The 13370-nt window shown below is 44.7% G+C and overlaps 1 protein-coding gene and 1 long non-coding RNA gene across 2 annotated transcripts; one reads left to right on the top strand and one right to left on the bottom strand.

The window, feature by feature from the left end:
* Nucleotides 1–99: 99 nt before the first annotated feature.
* Nucleotides 100–1693, bottom strand: LOC115369924 (uncharacterized). Its single transcript, XR_003929203.1, has 3 exons — nt 1573–1693; nt 1377–1470; nt 100–1136 (listed from the first exon to the last, which is right to left on the bottom strand). It is a non-coding gene; the product is annotated as an uncharacterized LOC115369924 (long non-coding RNA).
* On the top strand, nt 1412–12876 carry relb (v-rel avian reticuloendotheliosis viral oncogene homolog B). Its single transcript, XM_030066655.1, has 11 exons — nt 1412–1802; nt 2069–2089; nt 2563–2744; nt 6625–6960; nt 8289–8455; nt 8825–8916; nt 9132–9263; nt 9489–9593; nt 10094–10309; nt 10644–10715; nt 11435–12876. Exons 1-11 carry the CDS (start codon nt 1766–1768, stop codon nt 11941–11943), a joined length of 1869 nt encoding a protein of 622 aa, XP_029922515.1. The 5' UTR covers nt 1412–1765; the 3' UTR covers nt 11944–12876.
* The last annotated feature ends 494 nt before the right edge of the window (nt 12877–13370 follow it).

Below are 13370 nucleotides of genomic sequence, written 5' to 3'. Positions count from 1 at the left end.
CCAGCAAAGTAAAGCTCAATTTCTCTTCTCATATCTGCTGGTAGTTCACTGTGAAAAAATCCACTACTGGTCAGTTTATGATGAGTGTCTGATGTTTACAGAGGGACAACAAAATGTGAATGGGGGATGTGATTTAAAATGTTAAAGTACAATTCAGCAAAAAGCACTTACAAGGAAAAGTAACATTGCTGACTTTAAAAAAGCCCTCAAATGCTGTGAAAAAGCTACTCAACTGAAGTAACAACAGTGATTGTAATTAATTCCTTCCAGCTCTAATCAGCTTTGGTCAATAGTACAAGCAGATCTTCAGATTACTGTGATTCCTGTGAAGCAAGATGATGATTGATTTAGCACCATCCACATCTGCCCTTAAAAGGAGATGTGACACTTCATGTGGATTGTCCAGTGTTGACATTCAAATAAGGTGACAAATGGAAATATTCATCAAGACATAATTTATGAAATATTTCTACAAACAATGTAACCCTCACACAGACACTGTGTATATATAATTACTCATCACACCACTAGATCACCAATTTTAGTTGCACATTACAGTTTCATAATAATAAGATGAGCGTGGGCACATCCAAATAAAGTCATCCTCTGCAGTGAGTGGCCCTGGCTGCTTTTGGCTCTTCAAACCCCCTGTTTTAGCATGTGTTCCGTTTGGAAAGCACACACGGATATCTTGAGCCAAACAGGCTGGGCTGGGTACCATTTCTGTACACGCCACTTTTGTGATATTTTTATTGATGGCCTCTGTTAAACGCTGGCTCTTCTTGTAAACGGATGAGCTTTCGCTTTCCATTTCTTCCTAATGGTGTGTGTACTCTGTTTGGCCTGTGGGTGGCAGTGTTGCGCCTGGTAACTCGTGAGGCCGATCATTACAGACCTTGTTTATGGTGACGCTCGAAGACAGCACATTCCCACTTTAAAGTAAGGCGGCCAGGCGTGCAGAGCGCGTGTTGGTGGGGTTTTGATGATGAGGTGTTAATGCTTGAAGCGGGGAGCTCTCCTCACTGCTCCTGCGGGAGAGGAGGAGACACGCTGCCTCCCCGCGTGATGCAACCAGGAGAAATCACCTCTCATGTCTCCAGGAAAAGGTGAACTCTGGCATTATGGCAAATAAATGGCTGGAATGTGTGTGTGTGTGTGAGATAGAGAGAGAGAGAGAGGGAGTGAGAAAGGGGGAGGGACAAAATGCACAAAATTAACAATTCACATTGATTTGCATATGGGGTAAAGGGGGGAAATCAGTGGCATTAGATCACATAAAAAAAAAAAAATAAAAGTGGTTCACAGTTCAGGATGATTCACCTTTAGGATCCTGATTTTAAATATTCAAATTAACTCTCATCGCATTTGAGCGCTACCTGCCTCGCGGGGGTTTCCCGTTTGGGACGTGACGTGAGGGGATTTCCACACCCCAAACCAGCAGCCAGTCACAGCTCGGCTCGGCTCGGCTCACTGCGGAAACAAAGTGAAGCGTCCTCAACTCCTGAGAGCAGTCGACACATGGCTGGCGTCGGTCAAACACTCACCTCCAGACTAACACCAACAAATACTCACCGTCGGCGTCGAGTTTGACAAGCGCTCGCTCGAGTTTCAGGGACAAAGACGTCCGGCCGAGCAGGAAGGGAAGTGTCTCTCCCCGCCGCCGCCGCTCACACCAGCTACGGGATCATCCGGCTGGGAAGGACAATTAGAGACAGCAGAGCGACTGCAAAGTTTATGATCTGCCTGTTGGGTTGACAACAAGAGCATGTCGTATGCAGCGGGAAACATGAGCGCCTCCGAAGGTAGGTTGTCTTTTTTTTTTCTTTCTTTCTTTTTTTTTTTCTCTTGCGTCTCTCCAGCTGCGTGTTTGTTTGTCAAGCTGACATCACACGGCTTCAGCAGCATGTGATTTGTTAGAAAAAGAGCCAACACCCATTCCAGGGAATCGCATCATTCCTGCCATGACTCCCAGTCCACAGTTGGAGCTGGGAGGCTGACAGCAGTGTGTAACCCGCAGACATTATTTTCCTGTGTGCTGACTCTCTGTTCTCTCTCTCTCTTTCTGCAGCCATGGCTTTCTTCGAGCTGGGTGAGTAGGCTCGCCACCTTTTTTTAATCACACTCACTGTTACTAGCAATATCATAATGGAAAAAAAGTTTTACTTAAGTCATTATGAACAATGATTCCTGTCAATGTTGAATTATTGATGCATATACCTGTATATGTTAGTTTCAGCTCTTAACAGTGCATCATATTTTGCATATTCTGCAAAGTAACTACTAGCTGTCAAATACATGTAGTGCAATAAAAAGTTGAGTATGGCCCTCTGGCATGTAGTGCAGCAGAAATACTCAAAGTACCAGCACCTATTCATGAGTTCACTAAATGTGTGTAACTATTCTCTGGAGATATAAGATAGTTCACCTCGTCTGAACTCGTGACGTGTAGATGAGTATTTCTACTTCCTCTATTTCCACGTTGGTGTGCGCGCTGTTTTGAGATCACGTTTATCGCCTGTGGGTATGTTATTGTCTCTCTCTTGTCTGTCAACTGTTGAGCAGAGATCATCCAGGAGGTGATCGCAGAGGGGTGTCAGGGCACCTCGGGTTCCTCCCTCCCCAGGCCTCCTCCGCCCCCCGCAGACCTCCTCTGCCCGCCCCTCAACCAGAACCACAGGATGCCCAGGCAGAGCTCCTCGCCCTCATCCCAGCCCGTGCTGGTTGCGAGAGGCACCGCCCCCCAGGTGAGCCGCACAGTTCCACTCCTTGGATAGTGGTAACACTCATATATGATCAGTCTGGGTTGTTAAATGCATTCCAGGATTAATATTTTGTGAGAGGAGGTTTTAATAATTTGCTGTTTCGTGAGCCCACCTGCCCAGTTGTGTACTTTCACCTCACTTAGCGGTTTCCTACATCTGCCAGGATGAGTCATGACAACCACCTCACAACAGCCATCAACTGTGTGGTTAAGTGTGTACGTGGAGAGAGAGGGATAGCATAACACGTGTGAGTCACAGCCTTCACTCAAAACATAATGCATCTTGTTGTTGTGTTGCATTCTGGTCCGTTAAAGCTGCTGTTGTTCTCTGTTTATGCTGGTTGAATGTCACTGTAAAATATAGTGAGAAGCACTTTTGTCTTTGATTCTGAAACACAGACACTAAAGCCTGATGGATACTGATGATGTTTTAGGTACATTAAAAAACTATATTCTGCTATTGAACTCCAGTAACCGTGCTGGAAACATCAACAAACAGCAACAAAGCAAGCAAAGATGCATTATTAGCTGGCAGGATGTTCCATTTAAAGCTACAATATGCAGCATTTTGCCTTTAGGCGGGTAGCTTTTTTTTTTTTTTTTTTGGTTTGTTTGTGTGTCCCACCCACCTCACTCACTGAGCTGGTGAAGTTTCCGTCTCACACTCTTGTCACCCATGTTGATGAGCCACAGGATTTTGCCTGAGGCTGGGCTTAACGGTTTCTCTAAAGCCACCACAAGCACTGACACACCACATGGCAAACACAGGGAATATACAGTTTGAAAAAAAAAAAAAAAAGAGTGAGAGAGTCTTGAGTTATGTATTTGAAGAAGTGCTGTCTGCTGCATGTTTAGTTTTACTTTTCTTTATGGTTGCTGTGGCCGCATGCAGCTGAAGGTGTAGGTGCCCAAAACCCTCCTGAACATCAGTGGAAAGCCAGTTTAAGGCAAACTCAGGATTTAGGTGTGTGTGTGTGCACAGACACAGACTGACAGTGTACAACATATCCTCTTTATTTTAGTGTTGAATATTGCAGCTTGAATCTCGGGCTCTGATTCTGAATACATACTTGCACATTGCTATTATTGACCCTAACGGGGGAAAAAACATTTTTACAGCACAGGAAGTTGTGCAACGTTTCATTCTAGGATCTTGCAATCTCTTTTCATGAGGTCGACTTCGCGTAGTCTTGTTTTCAAGGGAATTAGGCTCATGGACTGGAGAGGGGGGCATGATAGATGGTGAACCCACTTCCTTGACTCACCACAACGCCGTTGTTGACGTATCGGGTGTATCACCTCAGCGTCGTCTGTGAAATCTTGTTATTGTTCAGCCACTGGCACGACAGAGGAAGCTGCCGTTGGGAGTGTTTTCTATTAAGAGCTAAAAAGAGGTAGCTGTGCCGCTCCGGTTCGCAGGATTATTATGTGCAGCCTGTGGTTTCCTGGGTGTTTGTCAGGGATGTGCAGAGCAGCGAGGCTGTTAGTGAGGTCAAGCTCTTACTATAAAGCACGTGGTTTACAGAGAGCAGGGAGCTCAGAGGCTGCAGTCTGATCAGCAGATGGAGACAACTTCACCTGGACACAGAGGTAGTACCGAAAGAGCTTCACCCTCACATGAGTGAATCACCCCTCTGTGTGTTTTTCATTGACATTTAAGTGTTTTTTTTTTTTTTTGTTTTGTTTTTAAACATTATTTCTTGTAAATCAAGTGAGGCTGTGTGTGTGGCAGACACGCCCCTTCTGCGTGTCGAGTGTGTGTTTGATGGCCGAGGCAGAGAAAAGGGGAGGAGGAGGAGGAGGAGGAGTGGCTGGATGACTTGGAAAGACTGTAATCTGATTCCTACTTTCGGTTTGCCTTCCTTTCTGTTCGCTTGCCAAACCCAGCGGGGTGAAGGGTTACATTCTTTGTGTGCTCGGCTCCTCCGATTGGTCGATCCACAGTAAGTCGGGGATACTTCCTGTTTCCTGTTCTCTGGCTCGGTCAGGCCAGCTTTTGTTTGGCGTTTTCTTTAGACTCACAGGTATGGCCCGCCTCAACACACTCGCTCGCATACACGTGTGCACATGACAACGTGCGTTCGAGCCTCAGTGGGAGAGTCTGAAACACGATCTGAGGCAGAGGCAGCACACACAGCTCTGCAGCGGCGCTTCACTGAGGCCTCAGCCTGCTGCTGACAAAGAGGTCAGCCTCTCTCCTCTTGCTTTGTTCTGCGTGGGTTTGTTTGCTCTTCTTTTGTCAGAGTCGACGATCACATTTCATGTTCAAATCGGCTGATATTTAAGGCTATTGTTTGCTCTTTTGTTTTGTTAGGCCAACATTTTTCAGTAAAAGTAAATGATAAGGGCAGAGAAGACGATCTTGAAGACGGTTGAAGTGAAAGCTAAAGCTGTAGACATTTTTTAAAGGAGTGAGAGTGGGAAACGGAAAAGCTGGTGGTCTGTGGTGCAACAGCAGCTCTAGACATCAAGGTGAGAGGTGGAGTCAAATGAGCACAAGGTAAAGTAGAAGAGAGCTCTCAGTAGTGTGCAGGCGTCTGAGGGCATGTGGGTGCTGAACAGGAACTGCAGGGCAGGCTGTGTATCCAGTGTGTGTGTGTGTGTGTGTGTGTATGCATGCATGAGAGGAGTGGGATGAAGGGTGTTAGAGGGAAGAGTGTGTTATCACACCAACATAAGTGACAAGGTAACCGACAGGTGTTTCAGCAGCTGGCTCACATTATTGAATGTTTTGCTTCAACGTTTGTTGGAGTGAATGCAAGCCACAACTGTGTAACCTTGGCATGTGAAACCCGGACAGGAACAACTCCAAAAGACCAGTGATGCAAAATGTCAATTTGGATGTGAAAACGCTAACTAACCTACAGCAACTTTTGAATCTCTAGCAAGAAATCACGACTGTAACTGAGTTTGAATCTGTGGTCGTCCCTAGTGGAAAGAAATGGAAAATACACAAAACAAAGCAACCAAAAAACTAGATTCCAAACTGGGGCAGGATCATGTGTTCAGTGTGTGTGTGTCGGTGTGTGTGTGCGTGTGTGTGTGTGTCTCGTCTTGTTGCTGCAGTGACTCAAAACCTTTGAAACCCTGTTTGACACGGCATGAGTGCTAACTCCTCAGCACCGGAGAAGGGCAGATACGCAGGCAGTGTCTCCACACGTCTCCTTCTCCAGTGCTCGGACTTGATGAAAAAGCAGCCGAGGAGTTAGCTCTCAGCTGCGGTATGAAGCAGTAATATGTGAGATTAGCTGCAGACAGATATTCGCAGACACATGGAGACGTTAATATGCACTGATAGAAAGCACATGTGTGGAGGAACAGCATGACTAACAGTCTGGCTTCGTTTAACTGAAACTATAATGCTGTGCTCTTGATGATCATAACAATGTCAGGGTAATAACACTTAAATGTACCCGTTTAAATGTCATATTCGTATGATCAGTGTATTGATATTATATTAGTCACATAATAAGCAATGTCATCTTGGATTTTTGATATTGTAATACTGTGATCTGCTGTCGTGTTCTGGATTTAAAGGCTCTGTTACTGTAAGGATTCAGTTTTCCCAACTTATTATAGTGTTGTAGCCGTTGTTGTTTATCAAAAATGTCGGTCTAAATAACTTTTAAAAGTACAAATAGTTATCCCTACAATATCAATATTATTATATTATCACCGTTATTCAGTCAGTGATGCCATGATATTCGGTTTTGCCCACATTTCAAACATGTCTTCAGTATGTCTCTCTGGCTGTTTCATTTTCTTTGACTGAATATCACTCACTCAGCCATTACACCCTAGAGTTGTATTTTATTTCATGATCTAAGTGTGTGTGTGTGTGTGTTTTTTTTCCCTCCCAACAGGGACCGTCCTCCTCCACCCAGCACGTGCAGACTTATTCCTGCTCCAGGGAAATGGCGTCGGCTAATCCCGGCCGCGGGGTCTCTCACTCCGGCTCGCCTCGCCGTGGCCGCAGCTCCTCATGTCTGGTGAGCTCCAGGCGCCCCGGCTCGCTCTCCTCCACAGCCCAGAGTGACACCGATTTGCTGGAGCGGGTGCTGGAGAAGCCCAAACTGGTGGTGGTGGAGGAGCCGAAGGAGAGGGGCATGAGGTTCCGCTACGAGTGCGAGGGTCGGTCAGCCGGCAGCATCCTGGGAGCGTCGAGCACAGAAACCTCCAAGACTCAGCCTGCTATCGAGGTACTGCTCTGACCTGCTGTTAGGTTACCTCACACATACGCCACAGTAAGGAAACAGATGAATTTCTCTTTTATACAGCAGTGGCCGTCACATTTGATACCATGATAGGCTGTTTAAAAGGTGTTTGAGACATTTCATTCTTCTGGGTGTGTTTCTGAGAATGCCTTGGACATGCAAGGGCGTTACCGTCTGCCCCAGGGAGGGCTGTCTCACTTTTAATTTTGGTTTGCATCACTGTAAAACGAAATCTCTTGCATCGACTAGATAGATCGGTGGGGGGGCGGCGAGAATGTGGGTTGGTAGACTGAAATAGAAAGTCCCCACAAATCCAGACTCAGAGTGCGGGTAGGAGACAAACCGCCTGTTGTTGACCACAACTAACAGACACTGCTCCAGCTTCAGCGCTCACACTTAGTCATGCGATGGTAAGCACCACTGACAAGTCTCAGGACATCTCACCAGGATTCATCTGCATGTGTCCACACTCTTAGTCTCGTAAAACAGTTAATTTTAAGTTAAGGTAAGTTTGTTGGTGTTTTCATCGTTGGCATGTCTCATTCTTTTCCCATTCGCTTCTTGGGGATGACTGTGGGTCAGCCTCCTTCTCTTTTGCTTATTTGTATGTGAGATACATGGAGTGTTCTTTTGTTTGTGTGTGTGTGGCTTAAGGTTTGTTTGTCTGTATGTCTTATGCGACATCTCGAGCACCATCGATCAGATCAGGGTGAATTTTTGGGAAATTGTAACTCTCACGATGGTGTGTTTTGGCATTTGAAAAATCACAGTGTTTTGCCCCTGGAGGTGCTTCAGTTTCAGTTCAAAACGAGGTCGTATTTGTTCGACCTACTTGACCTACTTACCCTCCCAAGCAGAACATAATTTTTCGCTGTAAATCGGAAGTGAAGAGTGGTTTATAATAATTGCCTCTGGCCACATTCATTGTTAATGCTGATTTTTTTTTTTTTCTTCTTCTTGCTTTCAGTTTTTAAGTGTTTCTTTCTTTGCTGAGATGGATTCTAATGGGGTTTGAACTCGCAGTAATAAAAAAACAAAACCTTGTTTGTATTCTAGCATTTTATGGAACATAACAAGGTCCAAAAGTCAGCATGAGGCTGTGTACACGGCTTTAAGTGTTTCTTTTGCTTAACAGGAGCAAAGCTGAGCCACACACACTCAGACGGTGATGTTTTTGTCTTTCGCCATTATGTAAGATGATGTATTTACTGTTCCCGTTTTTCCTCCGTGCCCCCCCCCCATTCCCATTCCCATTCCTTCCATGCATGCTCTTTCAACCTCTCTCTCTGTTTTTGTCCCTTTCTCCCTTTCAGATTCAGGGCCCCATTGAGCACATAAAGAAGGTCACAGTCACCACTTCCTTGGTGACCAAAGACTTTCCATACCGCCCTCACCCCCACTGCCTTGTGGGTAAAGACTGTCCCGAAGGCTCAGGAATCTGTGTGGTGCAACTCAACCCTCACAACAACAGACGTCACAGGTACACAAACACCTCCTCCTGTCAGATAAATAGAAACAAGAGTCCACCCTGTCCGTCATCTTCCACAGATGCTAATATCCTCTTTGTATTTGTTTTGATGATAACCTTTATTTTTATAGCACTTTTCATACAACATATGCAGTTTTTTCTAAAAGGTCAGTTATGACCGCTTTAAAGTAGGCAGATTAAAAATTCCAAATTATTCATTCCACCACTTGACCTTCACTGTTTACCGCCACATTATTGATAAATAAAACGATATTTGTCCTGACAAATCTATCTATCTATCTATCTATTATTTATTTTATTTTATTTTATGTTATATATTTCTTAATTAAATAATTAATTAATTTTATTTCTACCATGTAGCTTCTCCAACCTTGGCATCCAGTGTGTGAGGCGGAAAGAGCTGGATTCTTCACTTCAGAAGAGAAGAAGCCAGAACATTGACCCCTTTAGAAGTGAGATGGGTCCCACACACACACACACATAGACACTCAAGCACACACACACACACACACACACACACCTCTGTATTGTAACTATCATCATTATCATCATCATCATATGTATCATCATCTGTCCATTTCTATACAGTGGGGAATAACATTTCCTCTGTTTCTCTGTCACATGAGTTATGACTCAGAAATCTGTTTTGTGTCTTTTTGTCCCGTAGCCGGTAACTCAAAGAGCATTGAAGATATGGACATGAATGTAGTGCGTCTGTGTTTCCAGTGTGAGCTGGAGTGGGACGACGGCAGAAAGGACTGTCTCAGCCCTGTGGTGTCCAACCCCGTCTACGACAAGAGTAAGAGCTTCAACAGCACACACACACACACACACACACACACACACACACACACACACACACACACACACACACACACACACACACACACACACACACACGACTGCTGACAGATATAGAGCATGAGCACATTCCAGCGTGATGTACCAATGATATGTAAATGTATTTCCTTCCTGAAAAACACAGCTGATGCTCACTGTGTTACTACTTTTATGTGTTTCGCAGAGGCCACCACTACATCACAGCTGAAGATCAGCTGTTTGAACATCTACAAGGGGCCCTGCACTGGGAAGACAGAGATCTTCATGTTGTGTGACAAAATCCAGAAAGGTGACGGGAGAAACACACACACACACAAACCAGGGATATCAATCAGCTTGTAGTGCTTTAGTTGTAAACAAAGGATGATAGTATGGTTAAAAAGTCAAATTATGAATTATAATATGTGTATATAGTGATATAGCTTGTGTATGATCCTCATCATCGGCTTGGCTCACTGGTGTGTTAAGTTCTTATCCGACATTTTTTTCTTTTTCATTTGAGTCTAAACGGTCCCTACTTGATTTATGTTATGTAAGATAACGTCTTCAATTAGCTGTTACATCAGCTTTGCCTCAGATTCTTTGTCAGAATATTGACACTTTTATAGTCAAGATTAAAAATACCGTAACGCCAGCAAAACTGGACCACACCTGGGACTCTCAGGTCACAATTCAACCCAGGACAAATTATGATGCGGATTTCCCCCTGCAGCTCTTGCATCCGCTGTCGGGTAGGCGTGAATTGTGTGACTTCTCGATGCAAACGTTTGTGTTGTCATGGATCCACAGATGACATAGAGATCATCTTCAAGCGAGGCACGTGGGAGGCGAAGGGGGAGTTCTGCCAGTCTGACGTGCACCGGCAGATCGCCATCGTGTTCAGAAGCCCGCCCTACCAGGACATGGACATCGCCAGGGAGGTTGACGTCAGCATCGTCCTGCGCCGGCTCTCCGACCGCATGGACAGCGAGCCCGTGACCTTCACTTACCTGCCGTACAACTCAGGTGCCAGACTGCCAGACAAGCCAAATCTATTTTCTCCTTTCCTCTCTTCTCTTATGGCTCTCGGTTCCCCTCAGACTTTCCCTGCGACTTTATTTGATCTGTTCCTATCAGCTCTGTCTGACACAGCCGCTCTGCAGCTGCATATTGCATTCAGCTCCTTACCACTGCATTCTTGTAATTTTGATGATTTAGAATTTTTTTTGCAGTAATAAGTCATGACCCACATCAGCAAATGTGAATTATATGCTCTAAATGGAATAGAACATAACATGTTACGCCATAGAAAAATTGAGAAAAAGAAAATTCATGTTTATATGACTTGTTCCTATTTCAGATCCATACAGTTTGAAGCGGAAGAGAAAGATAAAGTCAGACATCAGCTTTCGAGATAGGCCTTGTTTGGCAGGTGAGTCTCGGCCATTGGCCTTCCCTTGCTTTCTCTTTATTTAAAATATGTTCCATTGAGTACAGTGACGAAACAAATGTGTTGCTTTTCAACAGACTGTAATACACCAGACTCTCTAACCTTAACACCCTGCAAAAGATTTGGTTTGGGATGTAAATCAGACATGCAAATAAAGCAAACCATTTACATTCTACCCATAGTCCTGCGGTAAAATATTGTGTATCAGTAGTAATCTCATTTCCGTCTTCAGTCTATCATGAATTTGTAACACACTAGTCTCTTATAGACACATATCGTGGAATGCTCCAGTCTTAGATTTTATGTTGTACTTCTCTTAGGTAGTTATCGTTTGGTTCGTTTTAGGCTCACACTGCAACTTTTAAGCTGAAATTGGTGAGTTTTGCAGCGATGTGCATGGATACACACATGCACACAGCCAGCCAACAGCCTCACTCAGAGGCTTGAATGATTTTTTTTTTTTTTTTTTTTTTTTTTTGCATCAAAATTTGCCTGTTAGCATTCCCGCAAATAAAGCGCAAATCCTGTAAAATAATATTATTGCTAAGGTTTGTCTTGGCAAAGATATCAAGGTTCAAACGCCAAGGATAGCCACAGTGTGACCCAAGTATAAAGTGTATCCCCTGTTAAGTAAATTTATCCTCATACTTCTTAGAAGAGTCTACTGTGTCTCTAACACCAGTCTTATTGTTCCCACACAGGTCAAAGTGCAGCTGCAGAGGAGCCATCCTCCTCGATGTCCTTCCTCTTTTCCCGGGAGGGCGTGCTGCCTGCAGAGGACGGCCTGGCCTCTGCCCAGCCCAGCGTCTCCACTGTGGGGGAAAGAAATTACAGCAGCGGCAGCAACAGCAGCAACAGCAGCAACAGCAGCCAGGACAGCGACCTACCTGACCTGTTGAGCAACCCCGAGGAATTGGCCCTCTTCAACCGGCTGCTGGAAATGCCCTCGTTGTGGAACATGCTGAATGAGCCAAGCATCGCCTCATCGCTGGTCTCCAGCTTTGACCAGGGGCCCGACGGAAACCTCATGTTCCCTAGCTTTGATCTGAACTTTAACCCAAACTTTGGGCAGTACGGACAGGACTTTTCCCAGTATAACGACGTGCAGTTTAACCACCTTGTGAACGAGAGCCAGACCCCTCAGCCAGAGCCTCAACCGCAGGACAGCCCCTCCCACATGGTTCAGGTGAAGACTGAAGACGAGCCATGAGGAAGCGAGAGGCAGTGCAACCACGCACTCTTCTTCCTTTTTAACCTGTACAAAATGTAGAGCCAGGAAAACTTATGTTGCCCAAGCGGTCCCTCACTCAAACTAGTTGAGCTGTGCAGCGTCTCCTTTAGGCTCATTTAGTTTCACAAGGTTGCATCCTGCACCTTGGTTGCCTTCTCATTAACCCCAAATTTTCATGCAAAGGCCTTGCTGGTCAAGGTTTTGGCAACCAGGGATGAGTTAACATTCCAAAATGTCTGCACTTCCGGACCCAGGCCTCTGTGAGCGGACTGGGTTGTCCTCGTGCTGCTAGCATTAACCTTCAGGCTGAAAGGCACCGGAGCTTGGCACTCACAGTTAGCATGTCGCCCCAGCTCGCTTAAAAAGGAGAAGCCACAAACTTCTCGATTTCACCTGGGAACTGAAGAAACTCTCTCCATAAATTGCCATCCATTGTTGTTATGAGTCATTGGCGAGAGAAGACTGAAATGTGTGTGTGTTGTCTTGTGGCTCTGGCTGTGTATTTTGCATTTTAGTTTAACCTATGATGTGACTTTCCATTCCTCTCTTAGTTGTCAGCAGTAGTGAAGGGATTTTAGAATATAATCACCATGTTCGACAAATATGAAGTTTCAGATCTGTTGCTTGTGCACAACTCTGCTCTTGCCTGGTATTTCTCTCTGTTGATGTGACAATAAAGCCACGCCAGCTGGCCTGTTCAATGTTTAACCCACATACATGCAATAGAAACCAGTCATCATATTCATAGTGCCGCCTGCTCTTACTTCCTTTTGTCCTGTGAGTTTCACTGTTGAGCCCAGCCTTCAAATTCCTCTTGCGGCTTGTCATAATGTGCGCTTTCACACCTCCTCACTGTAGCACTGAGCTTTAGTACTATTTCCAAGAAAAATAAATATCTGTGTATGTAATTGACGTCATGGTATAGTGTGTCCTGGATTTTTTATTTATTTTTTTTTTGTTCTGTATCTTTTGCAAGTATGAAGGAAGGGAAAAAATCCGCGGCTGAGTGACAAAGTTGATGTAACAAGTCCAAGGCCAGGTGTTTTCTTCTCTCCTGTGAATGTTGTCATCAAGCCTTACTTCTCCTTTATGTGGCCTATAATTAGTCGCCTATTTGATGTCACGCCAGTCCAGCCTACACACCCCTAACTTTGAAAAACGTTTGACTTCCACCTAAATATAGCACCACAGCAGTGTTTTTGTTTTGTTTTTTTTCCACAACTGGGATTTGAATTTTAATGTTTGATATTCAAAAACAATTTTGAGTGATGTATTTGCCCTAGAAATAAGGCATGCACACACTAGGATGGAAAAAATGTTGCCCTTATTTATGATCATCGGACACTGTGGTTAGTGCCGTCGCTGTGTCTTAACCTCCAACAATGCCTGCCTTTCTTAAAGCTCGA

Source organism: Myripristis murdjan, chromosome 13 (assembly GCF_902150065.1).
Source record: "Myripristis murdjan chromosome 13, fMyrMur1.1, whole genome shotgun sequence".
NCBI lineage: Eukaryota > Metazoa > Chordata > Actinopteri > Holocentriformes > Holocentridae > Myripristis > Myripristis murdjan.
The sequence above is the reverse complement of the archived record's forward strand: the minus strand, read 5'-3'. Positions and strand labels throughout refer to the sequence as shown.

Coding starts and splice junctions, on each gene's coding strand:
- relb (XM_030066655.1), top strand. CDS start 1,766: ATGTCGTATGCAGCGGGAAACATGAGCGCCTCCGAAG. Junction 6,961..8,288: donor AGACTCAGCCTGCTATCGAG/GTACTGCTCTGA, acceptor TCTCCCTTTCAG/ATTCAGGGCCCCATTGAGCA. Junction 10,310..10,643: donor TTACCTGCCGTACAACTCAG/GTGCCAGACTGC, acceptor TTCCTATTTCAG/ATCCATACAGTTTGAAGCGG.